The sequence below is a fragment of the Thamnophis sirtalis genome, unplaced genomic scaffold (genome assembly GCF_051295495.1).
Source record: "Thamnophis sirtalis isolate CommonGarterSnake01/CBP01778 unplaced genomic scaffold, rThaSir2_p1.2 scaffold_1, whole genome shotgun sequence".
Classification (NCBI taxonomy): domain Eukaryota; kingdom Metazoa; phylum Chordata; class Lepidosauria; order Squamata; family Natricidae; genus Thamnophis; species Thamnophis sirtalis.
Window position 1 is genome coordinate 3865900 of NW_028261381.1, and position 15991 is coordinate 3881890.

The 15991-nt window shown below is 38.8% G+C and overlaps 1 protein-coding gene across 1 annotated transcript in view; it reads right to left on the reverse strand.

Moving 5' to 3' along the window:
* The window catches only part of FASTKD2 (FASTK mitochondrial RNA regulator 2), a 29370-nt gene that overhangs the window by 10435 nt on the left and 2944 nt on the right, over window positions 1-15991 (reverse strand). The window contains 7 exon segments of the mRNA XM_087706767.1: window positions 2996-3159; window positions 6300-6472; window positions 8356-8495; window positions 9436-9559; window positions 12136-12244; window positions 13774-13877; window positions 14956-15680. Coding sequence (XP_087562893.1) covers window positions 2996-3159; window positions 6300-6472; window positions 8356-8495; window positions 9436-9559; window positions 12136-12244; window positions 13774-13877; window positions 14956-15633 — 1492 coding nt within the window. The 5' untranslated portion in view covers window positions 15634-15680.

A 15991-nucleotide genomic window follows, 5' to 3' on the forward strand; every position in this document is an offset into this window, starting at 1 on the left:
GGGGGGGGGTTGGGTCTGGGTGGGGGAGGGGAGGTAAATACTTGTAAAAGCCTCTTTTTTTTCAAAAATTTTCAATTAAAAAAAAGTTTCAGAAATCCCGGAACATCTCAACAAACACAGTGGGGTTTTAACACATTATAACTATTAACTGATAACATATTGGTAATCTGTCTCGTGTTAAACTTAATTTGCACAAACAACCTATTTTGCCCACCAATCCTCTCCCCAATTGAAATTCTACATACATCAGCCTGGCCACTTTATACGTCAGATAAGTGAGCTGCAGCTCATGAAATTTAATAAAATTTATTAGTCAGGAAAGTTGCCATCAGATTTGATAACGCCAAACTACCTGTTCTGGGTAACCTTTTTAAAAAGGAAAATAAAAAAAAATCCCTTCCTCATAAGGGACATTAGTGGATCTGGTACTTGAAGGAAGATTCAAAACTATTTTTCTTGCTTTGGCTTTGAATCTGAATTATCTCCGCTTGAGATGTTCTTCCTTGTTTTCAAGACTCTGTTCTTCAAACATCATTTATTCAAGCTCTTTAATTTCCTCTTGCCTAGGATCCAGTGTGTCCGAGTGTTTCAACTTTTAAGTGTATACTTGGCTACAAAAGCTTACAGATTGAATTAAAACGAGCAGCCCAAAGTTTGATGCTTCTTTTGGTTCAATTTCAGACTGAATCATAATTAATCAGACTGCCAGCTGAACAACCAACCTCTTTAGACTCAGCAAGAGTCCAGCAAGATCTTTCTTCCAGCTAGGGACAATGCCTCAAAAGAAGAATATTTCTTTCCCTAGGTTCAAAATGTATAGAAGGGATACATAAAATTTCTTGCTTAGCAATTATGCCTTAACAAACGGTTGAATTATATTTTTTCAAGAGTCATGGAACAAGAGGAAACAGTCAGCAGCTAATGTCTTTTCACGTTGCCCTAAAATCTCGCATTCTTTTTCCTCTCATCATCCTGCTTCTGTGTCCTGGTGTGACTTAAAAAAAAAATTATACATCAGGATGAGTCTATCTTTAAGCAGGATGACTCCTTCAGAAAAATAAAGGTGGCTTTTTTTTGGGGGGGGGGGGAGATCTTTTATTTTGTACAGGTACTTTTATAGCAATTATGGAAAAAAACACCACAACTATTTACAGCAGAGGGTCCACATTTCCCAGTGTCTTACTTTTTCTATCTGTTTCCCCAGAGATATTTGCTTAATTATCTCGCACCCACTTTTTTAGATTAGATTAGATTAGAAGGTTTATTTATATGCCACCCTTTTCCCTGGGGGGACTCAGGGCAGCTCACAATCCAAAGGAAGGGGGGAAAAACAGACTTTTACATATAAGACAATACATGATTAAAACACAACATTTATACCATTCAGGCGGGTTACAATCTTTAGCCCCAGGCCTGACGGGATAGCCAGATTCTAAGGGCTGTGCGGAAGGTCTGGAGGGTGGTGAGGGTACGAAGCTCCACGGGGAGATCGTTCCATTGGGTCGGAGCTACCACCGAGAAGGCTCTCCTCCGCGTGGTTGCCAGTCGGCATTGGCCAGCGGATGGAACTCGGAGGAGGCCTAATCAATGAGATCTAATGGGTCGTGTGGAGGTGATCGGCAGTAGGCGGTCTCTCAAGTACCCAGATCCACTACCATGGAGGGCTTTATGGGTGGCAAGTAGCACCTTGAAGCACTTTCTCATCCTTCTCCCTCAGGTTTTTCACTCAGAGAAGGATAAGAAGGGAATTGACAGAATTATTTTGTGCGTGCTTAAAGCTCTTCTTCGTGGAGTTTTGGGCCTCATCTGGCATCTCTCTTCATTGACATCACGTGATTCTGTGTCTTCTGATAGGCCCCTTCCAGTCGAAGGCTTCCTCAATGACTCCTGGGGTCTAACAGCTGCCTCTCTGTGACCCTGTTTGCCTTGGGTTTGGGGCAGTGGGTGGGATTCAAATAATTTAACAACCGGTTCTCTGCTCTAATGACCAGGTGGGTAGGTGGTGCTTAGTGGTCATGTGACCATGTGGGCGTGGCCAACCCAACATTACTCAGGTCGACGGGCGCTTCGCCTTAGCTGTTACAATGTAATAAGGGTTAACTGGAGAGGCAGTTTCTGTAAGCAGGTCAATAAAGATTAGGCTAGAAAACACCACCAGAATGTTTCCTTCCTGCCTTCCTTACAGGATTAGCCCTGCAAAGTGGGGAAAAACAAAAGGAGATTTCTTCCAACAACCGGTTCTCCGAACTGCTTAGAAAGTTAACAGCCGGTTGTCCCGAATAGGTGCAAACTGGCTGAATCCCACCACTGGTTTGGGGTGAAGGACATGCATTTAGATTAGAGCCGAGGTGGCGCAGTGGTTAGGGTGCAGTACTGCAGGCCACTTCAGCTGACTGTGATCTGCAGTTCAACGGTTCAAATCTCACCGGCTCAAGGTCGACTCAGCCTTCCATCCTTCCGAGGTGGGTGAAATGAAGACCCAGACTGTGGGGGCAAGTTGCTGACTCAATTTGCTAAAAAAATTTGTAAACCACTTAGAGAGGGCTGAAAGCCCTATGAAGCGGTATATAAGTCTAATTAATAAATAAATAAAATAAATAAACAAATTTATCTCAGTCTTCTCTTCTCCCAGGGAAGCCTCCAGCCAATGACTTCAGATTCCTCCCACTAGGGAGCACTCCTGCCCTATTCCTCAATGACTGTTCCTTCCTTGGTAGGTTCATTTCTTAACCCAATGAACCACTTTTGTAGTCTTTAAGAAGTTCCAATAAAGACATCACCATGATACGGATTTTAGGATACTAATGAACAATGCAATATTAAACTTGATCGTTTCGAAAGAAATATGGAAATGGTATAAAACTGAAAACGGGTATTTTGTTTACCTTTTATTACATAACAAATTTATTTTATATATAAGTTTATTTTTTGTGCACAAATTAACAGAGATATGGTCAGCACAGATTAAAAAAAGAAAATAAAATAAATCTCTAACCTGATTTTACTAGATCATTGAGAATTTCCTCTTGAAGCAATTGATTAAGAGCAAGTTGGGGAAGATATCCAACAAGACAGAATGAATATACAACTCTTAGTAAATCCATATTATCAATCTCATGTAGATGTTCATTCAATATACTATTCAGAGAGTCAAGAAACCTTTAAAAAAATGGAGATAAACAAATACATAAATTCCTAATAGGCTGAATAAATCTACAAATACTTGTATATCAACTCACAGCTGAATATTCATGAGATAAATTAGGAAAATGTCTACATATTGCTATTTTGCAATAGAAACTTCCTTCACACAGTTCTTCCATCACGTTCAGATTTGATTTGTTTAGTATTAGCATCACTTCTAGAACGAATTATAATGTGTTTGTAATTACCTTTGAAATTAAGAATACTTATTGTAGTTTTTAAATAATCATTATATCTCAATTTTTAATATTAATTTTCAAAGGGAATGCATTTGAGTATGATCTATTTTTATCCTGGTAGTCAGTCATTCAGCAAACTATAATAGCATCAGCATTGACAAGGGTGGAATTCAGCTGGTTCGGACCGGTTCAAATGAACCGGTAGCTCCAACGATCAGCTGGGGAGCGAACCGATTTGCTTCGACGCTCAGGTGGGCCCGTCCACCCTTCCCTGTGCTTTACTTACCTATATACTCTCAGCTGATTCGCGTGGCAGAGCGGATTGCCGCGCCTCAGCTGTGTTACTCCCCAGAAGTAAGTGAAGGTAAGTTTTGTTAAAACCGTGAATGTGCGCAGTGTGTTTATCAGGCATGGGCGCGCACAGCACGTGATCACCAAACTGGTTGTTAAACCGGCAGGATTCCACCACTGAGCATTGCCCATGATTTGTATAGGACATTTATCACACTGATGCACTGATACAAATGTGTGATGAATGTAAACCAACCAATCTGGCATATTCGAGCAAGGTGAATGAAGCTTGAGTGATGGCGATTCTTTTTTTAAAAAACAGATATAATTGTAAGGGTTCACCGACAAATGCACGCTCGACAAAAGCACGCCAACAAAACCGCGGTGAGAAAACCGCGAGTTCTAAATCGCGCCGACGAATGAGCGCAGAAGCGCGTTGACAAGTGCGCCGACAAAAGTGCGCCTTCAACGAACAAGTAATAACCGCGAGTTCTAAACCTAACCCTAACCCTGAACCTAATCCTGAACCTAACCCTTACCTTAACTTAAATTGCGCTTCTCTTAACTTAAATCGCGCTTCTGTCGGCGCGCTGTTGTGGGCGCATTGATGACGCCGCAGTTTTCTCACCGCGGTTTCGTTGGTGCGCTTTTGTCGTGAGCGCATTTGTCGGGTCACGATTGTAAGAGAAGGAATGATGCCTTAAGGACATAGATCACTTGACCCAACACTTATACTGCAGAGAGAATATCTATAGAGGGTAAGGGATTTACAGGCTACTCAAGCACAAGGAAGGTACTAAAATTAAGCCAGGCTTATGGAGACTCTGTGAAAGAGAGTGGGGGGCACTTAGGACTGATTTATAGTTGCCCGCAACTACCTGCAGCCATCCCTGCATACCTGCACTGCAAAGGGTTTGATGGATAAGCAGAAATTGCAAAGGGCTGCAGATGGGCCGACTCAAACACCTCCCGAATCCCAATTGCACATTGTGCAGAGATGTGCACCCTGAATATGGTTCCTATTCCTACTGGGAGGAGGAAGAAGGCAAGGCACATTCAAAGAAGGAAACGTTAACATTCACTGACTTATAAAAAAGGATGCCTATAAAACTATCCCTGAATGACAGGGATGTCTATGTTCCCTCTCGGGCAGTGCAGGAGAAATTTGCTCCAGCCTTTAGTCTGACAATGCCCTGGAAGCAACAAGCAGTTTAATAACAGTACTTGGGTACTTAGAGCAGCCCAGGCAAGGGAAGAGCCCTTTCTCTCTCTGCTCTTGATGAATGAGGAGAGGCTACTCTGAAGGCTACCTTGAAAGGGAAACCCAGATTCAGGAACTATGCAGACCAAGCCAGCTCCCCCTTCACATTAGAAATATTGTTTCCACTACCACGACTAAGTCCAAAAAAGTGGAGTTTAAGGCTTTTTATAATATTGAATTTTTGCCTGACTTGTTATAATGACAGACTTTCCTTATTAGATAGAAACTCCTATTGTTTATTCGATCCACCATTCTTATTACCTGTATATCGACTGCCTCTATTAGTTACTAAATATGGATTTGATTTGGTTATAACACCCCGGCTCCTGGTTTGAAGTGGACCCCTAAGAGATGTTTTGGTCTGTTAAGTAACTGTGACTTTTCTCGGTCTCTCTTTTAATCATATATTCCATCAGATTTCTTGCTGTATTTCGTAAGCTACCCAGAGTTGTAACATATTGAGGCACCTTGTAAAATCTCAAGGAAGGAAGGGAAGGAGGAAGGGAATGAATGGCATGGCACGACAAAACCACGGTCCACTAAAGCGTGCCCGATTAAAGCGCGTACCTGACGTCATCAGCAGCGCGACAAATACGACCGTGGAGAAAAAAGGGCACTTTAAAAAGTGCTTTTAAAGCAAGCCGATTCACGTAAAGGTAAGGGTTAGGGTTAGGTTAAGGGTTAGGGTTACGTTAAGCGTTAGGGTTAGGTTTAGGGTTAGGTTAAGGGTTAGCGTTAGGTTTAGCGTTAGGTTAAGGGTTAGGGTTAGATTTAGGGTTAGGTTAAGGGTTAGGTTTAGCGTTAGGTTTAGGGTTAGGTTTGGGGGGGTTAGGTTTAGATTTACGCGTTAATTTTAACTTTACTGCTCACAGCGTGCTGTTTTCATCGCGCTGTGATGACGTCACGTACGCGCTTTCGTCGAGCGCGCTTTAGTCTACCGCAGTTTTGTGGGAGGTCATATTTATATGCATCACAGATCTAATGCTGTTATGAAAATTATTTAGTTTTATATGGCTTGTAAATCTGTTTTCTATTTTCCTCTTCTCTTCTGTGTTTTCATTTCTTTTTTATTCTTTTGACTTGGTTCCCCTTTCAAATATTTGTTAAAATCAAGCAAAAAGAACATTAAAATGTTTATGTTCTGTTTTTTTGTTTTACCTGGGGTGGTGATGGTAATATGTCGTCATATACATCCTTTATTGGATTGTAATAATCTAAAACTTGAGAACCCATGTTATAATACTCACACACTATTAAATAATTCTGTATATTAAATTGGTGGCAAATTTGAAGATTATTCACAAATGGCCAGAAATGTTTCAGAAATTATTTCTGAAATGAGTATTTACTAAAGAATAACTTACTCTTGATTTTGGCCGCTGGAGAAGTGATTGAGATTAGAGTAGGCTTGCAGAATAATTATAACATCTTTGAAGTTCAAGGATTCTGGATGAAGCATCACTTCCTCAAGAAATTTATCCATCAGTTCAACTGGATGAACACCAAGCCTTTCAAAAGCTGAAAGTAACAGAATGACCTGAAATCAAAAAGAGAAGTTAAAGTAACACACATATATTGAGACACCTTCATTAAGAGATTTTTTTTTAAAAAAAATAGTCTAAAATGTTGTTGGGCCTGAGAATATGCATCCGAAAAGAGAAGCAAATTCCTTTTTGCTTTCCTGCAGCTACGATCCCTTTTCTATTCTAAACTTCTTGGACAAATTTCTGCCCCTCTGCCCTTTGTGAAATAATTTGAAATTAATTTGCTGTAATAAGTTAAACCAAAGCTTCATAGCCTGGTTGCATTATCCAAAGCCCAACTGTTAACTTTTAAAAGCTTTTTCCAAATTGTAATTTTTCATAATACAGAAGGAAATTATGATATGCGTCAGAGTAACCATTATTACCTATCATTGTTAGTTTACTTTAAATTGAATCCCAACTTAAAGAAAAATGGCTGGGGAGAGAATGTGACAGAATAGTGTCTACAATTTGCTGTTTAGAATATACAGTACCAATCCAATGTCTCTTACCCTCCACCCTTTTCAACTGACTTCCAGCCTCACAGGAAGCTCGGTTGTAACATGGGAGAGAATTGTTTTGGGGAGTAATAAATTAAACAGTCTAAATTTCTCTTCTACGAAGCGCTCTACATGGGGCTGCCCTTGAAGAGTGTTCGAAGACTACAGTTGGTCCAGAATGCAGCCGCGCGAGCGATACTGGGTGTACCTAGATACACCCATGTTACACCCATCCTCCGCGAGCTGCACTGGCTGCCAATTGGTCTCCAGACGCGCTTCAAGGTGCTAGTCGTTACTTTTAAAGCCCTACATGGTTTAGGACCTGGCTACCTGAAAGACCGCCTTCTGCCACATACCTCCCAACGACCAATAAGATCTCACAGGTTGGGCCTCCTCTGGGTGCCGTTAACCGGGCAATGCCGGCTGGCAGCCCCTCGGGGGAGGGCCTTCTCTGTAGCTGCGTCGGCCCTGTGGAACGATCTATCCGTAGAGATCCGGACCCTTACCACTCTCCCGGCCTTCCGAAAAGCCACCAAAACCTGGCTGTTCCGGCAGGCCTGGGGCTGTTGATTAATGTCCAGCCCCACTTAGATAAAATGGATGGTGTGTAATTTTAACTACTGTATTTTTAGTCTTAAATTTTTAAATGTTTTTATCTTGCTCTGTAAGCCGCCCAGAGTCCCACGGGATTGGGTGGCATACAAATTCTATTAAATTCTAATTTAATAAAATTCAACAAACCATGTATTTGGAGACTGATGTATCTATTTCTATTTGATTATATTTTTCTGGTTTTATCACTAGTGGAGGGGTAAAATTTTGCATGGACTTATTATTACATTGCCACTATATTTTATAATATGAGCTATATTATATAATATGACCTGCATTGGAAACCTTTTTAGATTGGATGGCGAAGTGCCACTGTATCTTTAAACACATGGAAGAATTAAATCTGTCTCAAATAACTAGACCACAAAAACATCATATTGCACGTATTTAAATCCAGTAATTCTGTTAAGAAATCCGATTATACTTAAATTTTTATTTACATCTTTCCGACCTATTTTCACATTCCTGATAACTTCTTCGAACAAACCAATCTCTACATTTCTAAACTTCTTATCATTTAGTATCATTTATCAAGTATATAAAACAAAAACATTTTATTCACATTATTCATAGTCCATCATAATCTGTGAAAGTATAGAGGAAAAACAGATTAACTATACTGTCCATATTGCAACACCTCTCCCCATTCCTATGCAGTTACAGGGATTATCCTAATAATATCATGAATAAAATAAAATTAAAAGCAATATTAACATCTGATGCTATACCATTCATTTACAATTGAGAATGTCAGTAATATGAATAGTGACATCCTATATAATTACCTCATTTCTGTTCCATGTATAGAAGACTGATGCGGCATAATCAGCTAATGTAGAATAAAGTATCCTATTTTGGTATCTTAATTGTTTGCCAAATTTCAAAACATTCAGCAGGTTGAAAAATTGAGTTCCTTCAACGTTTTCTAACACATACAAAGAAAACTCACATTGAAAATTCACTTGGTTGATAACATTTGTAAAAAAAAAAAAAAACATTTGTACTTTGAATTAGTAAAAAGAAATGACATGATAAATCCTGAAGCAGAAAATGCAGCATAATTGGCAAGACTAAAGCAGTGTTTCTCAACCTTGGCAACTTGAAGATGTCTGGACTTCAACTCCCAGAATTCCCCAGCCAGCATTCGCTGGCTGGGGAATTCTGGGAGTTGAAGTCCAGACATCTTCAAGTTGTCAAGGTTGAGAAACACTGGACTAAAGAACCATTCAAGGAACAAGATTTGGTCAAATGAAGGTTTTTCTCTTTTGAATAATTTATTAACATGCCATCCAATTTTTTTTTGACCCTTCTATGTCTACTACATATTGTTAAATAAAATCAAAACGCTTCTGTTGCTTTAAAGTAGCCTAAGAATGATCTTTCGGAGCCAATTCTCTTAAAATATTTATCATTTTCACTATAAATGCACAAGTCTAGTTTTATAAACTATAAGCCAAGGCTGAAATTACCAGATATAAGTGGTCTTCAACCATTATTCAGCCCAAAATTATGGCAGAAATAAATGCTACTTGCTAAGTGAACCCATTGTCTGCAAGGGATATTTTTTGCCAAAAACCAGAAATAAATGCGTTCCTGGCACACACAAAAACGTTACAAATTGCAGGCACTTGACCACAGGACGCTACAAACATCTGCAGAAAAAACAATCAAGCTTAAAGAACCCCAAATACTTAACAGTTCAACCATAACCTACATATATTCCCTATTTTCTTGTTCTGCTCTTCATAAGCAAATACTTACCTGTAAACTCTTAGGGCAAATTAAAAGAAATTGGATTCAAGAACATCATAATTAAATAAAACTGATTTGAACCTTAGCAATCTTATACATTTGTCCTGACTTACCTATTATCGTCTTACTACAAGCATTCAGGATTGGAACAGAGAGATAGTCCATTTCACCCAATACCCTGAACATTTGAAAAGCATTTGGAACTGTGAAGTGACTCATCAGGTTCAACATCTTGCTCTAAATTGAAATAAATTTCAAATTAACTGGAGGTATCATTGGCTTACAAGAGAAGGATTATAAAATTGTTGTTTGTTATCACAGGGTGTTAACAAATGTCTTTCTCCTACTTTTGCTTTGAAGATTTCAAGTTTTGAGAAAGTACCATATTTTTCAGAATATAAGACACATCATTTTCCCACAAAAAAAGAGGCTGAAAATCTGGGTGTGTCTTATACACCAAATACAGCATTTTTTGCCTCCCGAAATCCTGCCCCTTCACCAAAATGGCCATGCATAGCTTTTAGGAGGCTTTCAGAATGCTCCTGGGGCTGGGAATGGGCCATTTTTTTGCTCAATTTTGCCCCCCCCCCAAACCCCCAGGAGCATTCTATAAGCCTCCTAAAGGCTATGCATGCCCTTTTTTGACAAAAAATGGGCCTGTTTTTGCGAAAAATGGGTCGGTTTTTGGCTCGTTTTCATCCTCCCACCCCCAAGGGCATAAAGGCTCTTCGTGCCCTTTTTTTGGGGGGGGGGAAACGTGAGAAACGGGCTGTTTGCAGTGCAAAAACTTCTTTTTTAATTTGCCTCTTCAAAACCTTGGTGCATCTTAAACTCAGGTGTGTGTTACACTCCGAAAAATAGGTAACCAACAACTTCTTTTATGTTGTTTAAAGCACCATTTACACCTGAATGCCTATTTCTGATTTCTCACTTTCCATATAGTTAAGGTGATTTCATAATTGTGTTGTTTTAGTCTGGTTGTCTTTAAACTTACTTCTGCTGTTATTTTGATGTTTCTTTGTATTATGTTTTTATATAGGGTTAGTCAACTGGAATTGCTGTGATTAGATGGACAGCCATATGCCGTATTTTTTGCAGTGTAAGATGCTCCAAAGTATAAGACGCACCTAGCTTTTGGGGAGGAAAACAAGGGGAAAACAATCTACCTCTGCCTCCCAGCAATTTGCCTCCTTATAGCAAACATACAGAAGATGTACACTGTTTGTGGTGATACATTTCAGACTATACTTGTACAGATGCTGTTAAAATTGATGTGGCTTTCTGGAAGTATATATTATTCTCTGCTATTTAAAAGAAGATAACAATAGCAATGGGCCTCTTCAGATCAAGCATTTATTTTAAAAAGGTTCTTCATTTTGTTGTTGTCTAGAACAATAATAAAGCAGTCTTTAAAAAATAAGTCTAATAATTTGAACATTCTATAGGCATTTATAGTTATTGAATTGAATTGAATTGATTACATTTGTATGCCGCCCTTTTCCCCGAAGGGGACTCAGGGCGGCTCACAACCCAAGTCAAGGGGGAGGGTACAAATAAGGAATAAAAGACAGACAAAAACAATACCATAGTTTAAAAGCACACAACAACCATACCATTCGAGGAAGGGACAAGACTCATTAGCCCCAGGCCTGTCGGAATAGCCAGGTTTTAAGGGCTTTGCGGAAGGCCTGGAGGGTGGTGAGGGTTCGAAGCTCCACGGGGAGTTCGTTCCAAAGGGCCGGAGCAGCCACAGAGAAGGCCCTCCTCCGGGTGGTTGCCAGATGGCATTGACCAGCGGATGGAATACGGAGGAGGCCTAATCTCTTTATCTCTTTGCAGCAAACAATCTGTTTCAGTTTAGCCTGATTAGAAGGGGGGGGGGGAATGTGGCTTGGCCTCCCAGCAATCTGCCTCCTTGCAGCATACAGCAAGTTTCACTTTCAATTTCGGTTTAAGCTCGGGCCTCCTGAGGATCAGTTCTTTCAGGCTGCAGGGATTGCCATAGCCTATTGCCACCTCCACAAGCCCCATTTTCTCCATTTGCTGCAAGAGGTAAATTGCTGGGAAGCAGAGGCCAAAAGGTGGGGGCCAGTGAATGGGCAGGCAGGCTACATTTGGTGTAAAGACGTACCCAAATTTTCACCCTCTTTTTTGGGGGGGAAAAGCATGTGTCTTATACTCCGAAAAATATAGTAAATCAACTACATGAAAATATGTTTCTTCTATCAACGTTCTTGTAAAAAAAAGGAACACGGAAATAATGAAATCACTTCTGTTGTACCACAAGTGTAAAGATTAATATATAATATTTATTTACTTATACATGTAGGAGTTCAACCTACTCCAAACCCAGTCTGGGCAGCTTACATAAAAAAACAAGAAATAAAATAGAAAAACAGATCATGGTCACCCAAAAGAAAAACCATAAATATTGAGTAAAACAAGAAAGCTGTAGGATTCAACAAACAAGGCCTGTGAGAATAGCTAAATGTTGAAAGACTTCTGGAAAATTATCCATGTGGGAGCTACTACATATTGGGGGTGGGGGGGAAATGCTGTTTTAGAGAGCAGGTGCTATTACAAAGACAGACTTCTTGATAGAGCAGTATACCTCTTGCATACCTGATTTTTCTAGAAAGGCAGAAATAATTAAAGATAGGTAGTTAAGACTCTTCACTATAATTCATGACTCCTGACATTCATAACTCTTAAAATAAATGATTTTTTTCTTCTGTGATGATAAAAGCAATGATCCCTGCAAGTATATTCATACAAACTTAATGCAATAATTGAAAATAGTATCGGTGTTTTACCTCCAAATTTTTCTTAAGTGTCAGTGGTACATCCTTCCCGATACTGCGCATTATGGTTTGTAATACGAACACATCTGATATTTTGTGGACTTGGTCTTGTAAAAGTAACCTATTAAGAAAAAAAATCTCAGAAAAAGAAAATGTAATGGACATAAAACTAATGGAGCAGGTATCATTGTACGCATGCGGCCTACACACGCAAATAATAACTGACACTATACATCTTCCAATTGAAACAAAATACATTCTAAGCATTAGAAAGATTAAAAATACAGCTAATTTTCTAGGTTTACTATACACAATTACGGATTGGAAATTTCCGCAGCATCTCCTAAACCTGTCTGTTTGTCACATAAGTTGACAGCGTCATAAATTTCATTCAATTACTTTTGTGTCATATGCCTGGTTTAGACAAGCATGATTTCATTTTTCATTCCATGAAAGTTCTATAGAGTTAATATGTCTGCCTAGATTTGAGGGGAAATATTTTTGTTTTTGTTTTTAAAAATATTGTCACTAAATAAATATCAACTATGACATTAGTTTTCTGTCTGATGGTACTTTGTCTCACATGAATTTCTGATATTTACTTGCAGAGATACAAGTTTAAGAAATCTGAACAGTAGTAAGTACATTTTCACAAATGTACTGTTTATATATTTTAAATTCCTTCAGCTGACTGCAGTTCTGCAGTTCAGCGGTTCTAATCTCACTGGCTCAAGGTTGACTCAGCCTTCCATCCTTCCAAGGTGGGTGAAATGAGGACCCGGATTGTTGTTGGGGGCGATATGCTGACTCTGTAAACCGCTTAGAGAGGGCTGAAAGCCCTATGAAGCGGTATATAAGTCTAACTGCTATTGCTATTTAGTTAGTGCCAGTCTATAGTGGGAACTACACATCCCACTATGAACATACCTTATTTGACCAATAGAGAAAAATCTCTTCAGATCATGTTTTAAAAGAATTTGATTATCTAGTAAGTCAGGAAGGCCTTATTTTACATGGGCCCCAGGCTCTAGAGTGGGCACCTTAAGGAGATGTATTTGGCCTCCACTCAGCCAATACTTAGGAAAACTAAAAATACAGCTTTCCCACCAAACTTTTAATTATTAATTTTAAAATTCAGATTTTAGTTGTACGCACTAGATGATTGATAGACAGACAAGTATAGATATGTTCTCTAATACTATTACTGTAAAAGGCCTTTATTGTTGAAAAAAAATTAAAGTGGGATAAACAAATATCCAGAAACAAGTATAAATGGACAGCCTAGATATGGGCACTAAAGTTTCCCAGGAACTACGTCAGAAGTTCACATAAGATAAACAGAAAAGTATCCTTGTAGATATTTCATTTGAATTTAATCCTAGAAAATAAAAATTGATCAGGTATATTTGTCAGTAATTCTCCATGGGCTCAATGTGGCTTGCTTCTAAATGCTAAATTATAATTAGTCTTAATCTTTAGTTTACTAAAGAAACCTGTAATTTGAACTGGAATTAAGACTAAGGTCAAGATGTTTCGGTTCAGATATACACTGGAATAAACTACAACTATTTAACTAGGAAGAAACATATCCCACAAGCGTGCCCGATAACTGATGAGTACCAATGTACAAACTTAAAAGTCTTTTCTTACTGTAGTCCAAGTTGAAGAGCTTCCACATTCTTGCATTTTTCCATGACTTTCAAAGCGCTTGCAATAATCGAGACACATCGCGTATTAAATTCATTGATACGTTCCTGTTGAAAAATTCAAAAGTCGTTTTAGAAGATTTTCCTGGAAAGATTAAAATTATAGGCCAGAGGAAAAATTAACAAAGCAAATTCCTACTGCTATTTATTTATTTATTCAATCCATTTGCTGCCTATCTTGCCATGAAGGCTTCTCTAGGCAGTTTAAAATAATAAAAAGGAAGAAAATTGGGGGGGAAAACTCTTTCGTACCTTCTTGTCCACCACATACATGGCCTTCTTGTTCTAGGGCTGCCCTAAAATTCAACCTTTTTCTGGGACCTTATTCTTTCAAAAAAAAAAACCCTTTCTAGTCTACATTCCAGGCCTGATAAGTTTCTGGAAGATTCCTGGTTACAAACTAGATCCAATTCTGATTATGTGACGCATCTGGCCAGAGCTGCATATCAGTTTGGAAATTAAGTCCTAAATTCAGGTCCATTTTCAGATAAAGGAGTACAGACTAAACTGTAAATCAATAGTAACTTTTTCAATGCATAGATAATGAAACTAAAATGTCTTAGGTTATTTTTTTTTTAAGGCAAAAGATGATATATGAAGTCTAGAAACATGCTAAATAATAAATTTAACTTTTTAAGAACTGTTGCTTATTTTAAAGTATCCTTAAATTTTGTCTATTGGGGTTTTTGTTTTTTTGTTTTGCTGGTTCCACCACAAAATCGCGGAGGACAAAATTGCGCTCGACGAAAGCGCGCATTTGACGTCATCACAGCGCGACGAAAACATCGCGCTGTGATCGAAAAATGTAAAAATAAAGCTAAAACCTTCCCCTAACCCCCCCAAACCTAACCCTTAACCTAACCCTAAATCTAACCCTAAACCTAACCGTTAACGTAACGAAAAACCTAACGCTAACCCTTAACCTAACGCTAAACCTAACGCTAACGCTCTAAACCTGACCCTAACCCTTAACCTAACCCTTACCTTTATGTGAATCGGCTTGCTTTAATTTTAATTTTATTTCAATTTTTAATTTTTTTCGTCGCGCTCTGATGACATCACATGCGCGCTTTCGTCGAGCGCGATTTTGTCCTCCGCGCTTTTGACGGGTCACGGTTTTGCTTACCTGGCAAGTCCTCAGTAATGTCTGAACTAACAAGGTATTTTGTGGAACTCCTAACTTTACCACAGAAAGTAGTGTGTGTGCCAAATCATTGCCATCCATGTGCTTTGCTTCGTCCATCACATGCTGACAGAGCTGTCGAAACTGAGGGTGTTCAATCATCACCTTTGTCTCGTCATATTTCTGACTCTTAAGCGTTTTCTTTTTAAGCATCCACATGGTTGAAAAAGAATTACTGAGATACTTTGGAGAGACCTGACTTGTTGCTGCAAAGTCTAGTACATCACAAGGAGATACACATTTTTTAAGGTCACTGAAAAATTTCTGGGAAATGTCAAATTCATCCTTTTCTTCTTCAGTGGTTTTTTTAAGTTCCTCTGAGGAGTTCGACTGAATGGGTTTGAAATTCTGCTCGTGGTCAAGATCATTAGTTACTTTCTGCTCATTTGCATCACTGCTCCCAACATAAACAAAAGAATTTTGAGAACTAGTTGAAATTGAAGAATGGAGCCAGCAAGAAGGAACGTACAATGGAGATTGAACATTTTGTGCAGAATTTTTATAACCACTAATCCCAGACGCAGTTGTTTTGATTTCTTTTCTAGGAAAAGACCTCGCTGCATTGTGACATGCCTGTAGCCTTCTTATTGACTTTATAAAATACTCCAGTTTGCTATTCATCTTGCCGTTTCTTTACAATATCTTGCTTGGGAAAAAACTATTTGAACCTAAAGAAGAAAATCAGAACAAAGCTGTTAACATAAAATTATGTGAATTAATTAACCAGTACAGTACATGAAATCAACTGCAGTCAGTTTAAGGTGGGTTGTTTAGTTTTTTGCTACAATTAGTACAGTCATCTGTTTTCCAAATGAAGTGTAAACTTAACTAAATCTAAAATAATAATGAGAGGGATGATAGCAATAGCAGTTAGACTTATATACCGCTTCACAGGGCTTTCAGCCCTCTCTAAGCGGTTTACAGAGTCAGCATATTGCCCCCAACAACAATCCGGGTCCTCATTTTACCCACCTCGGAA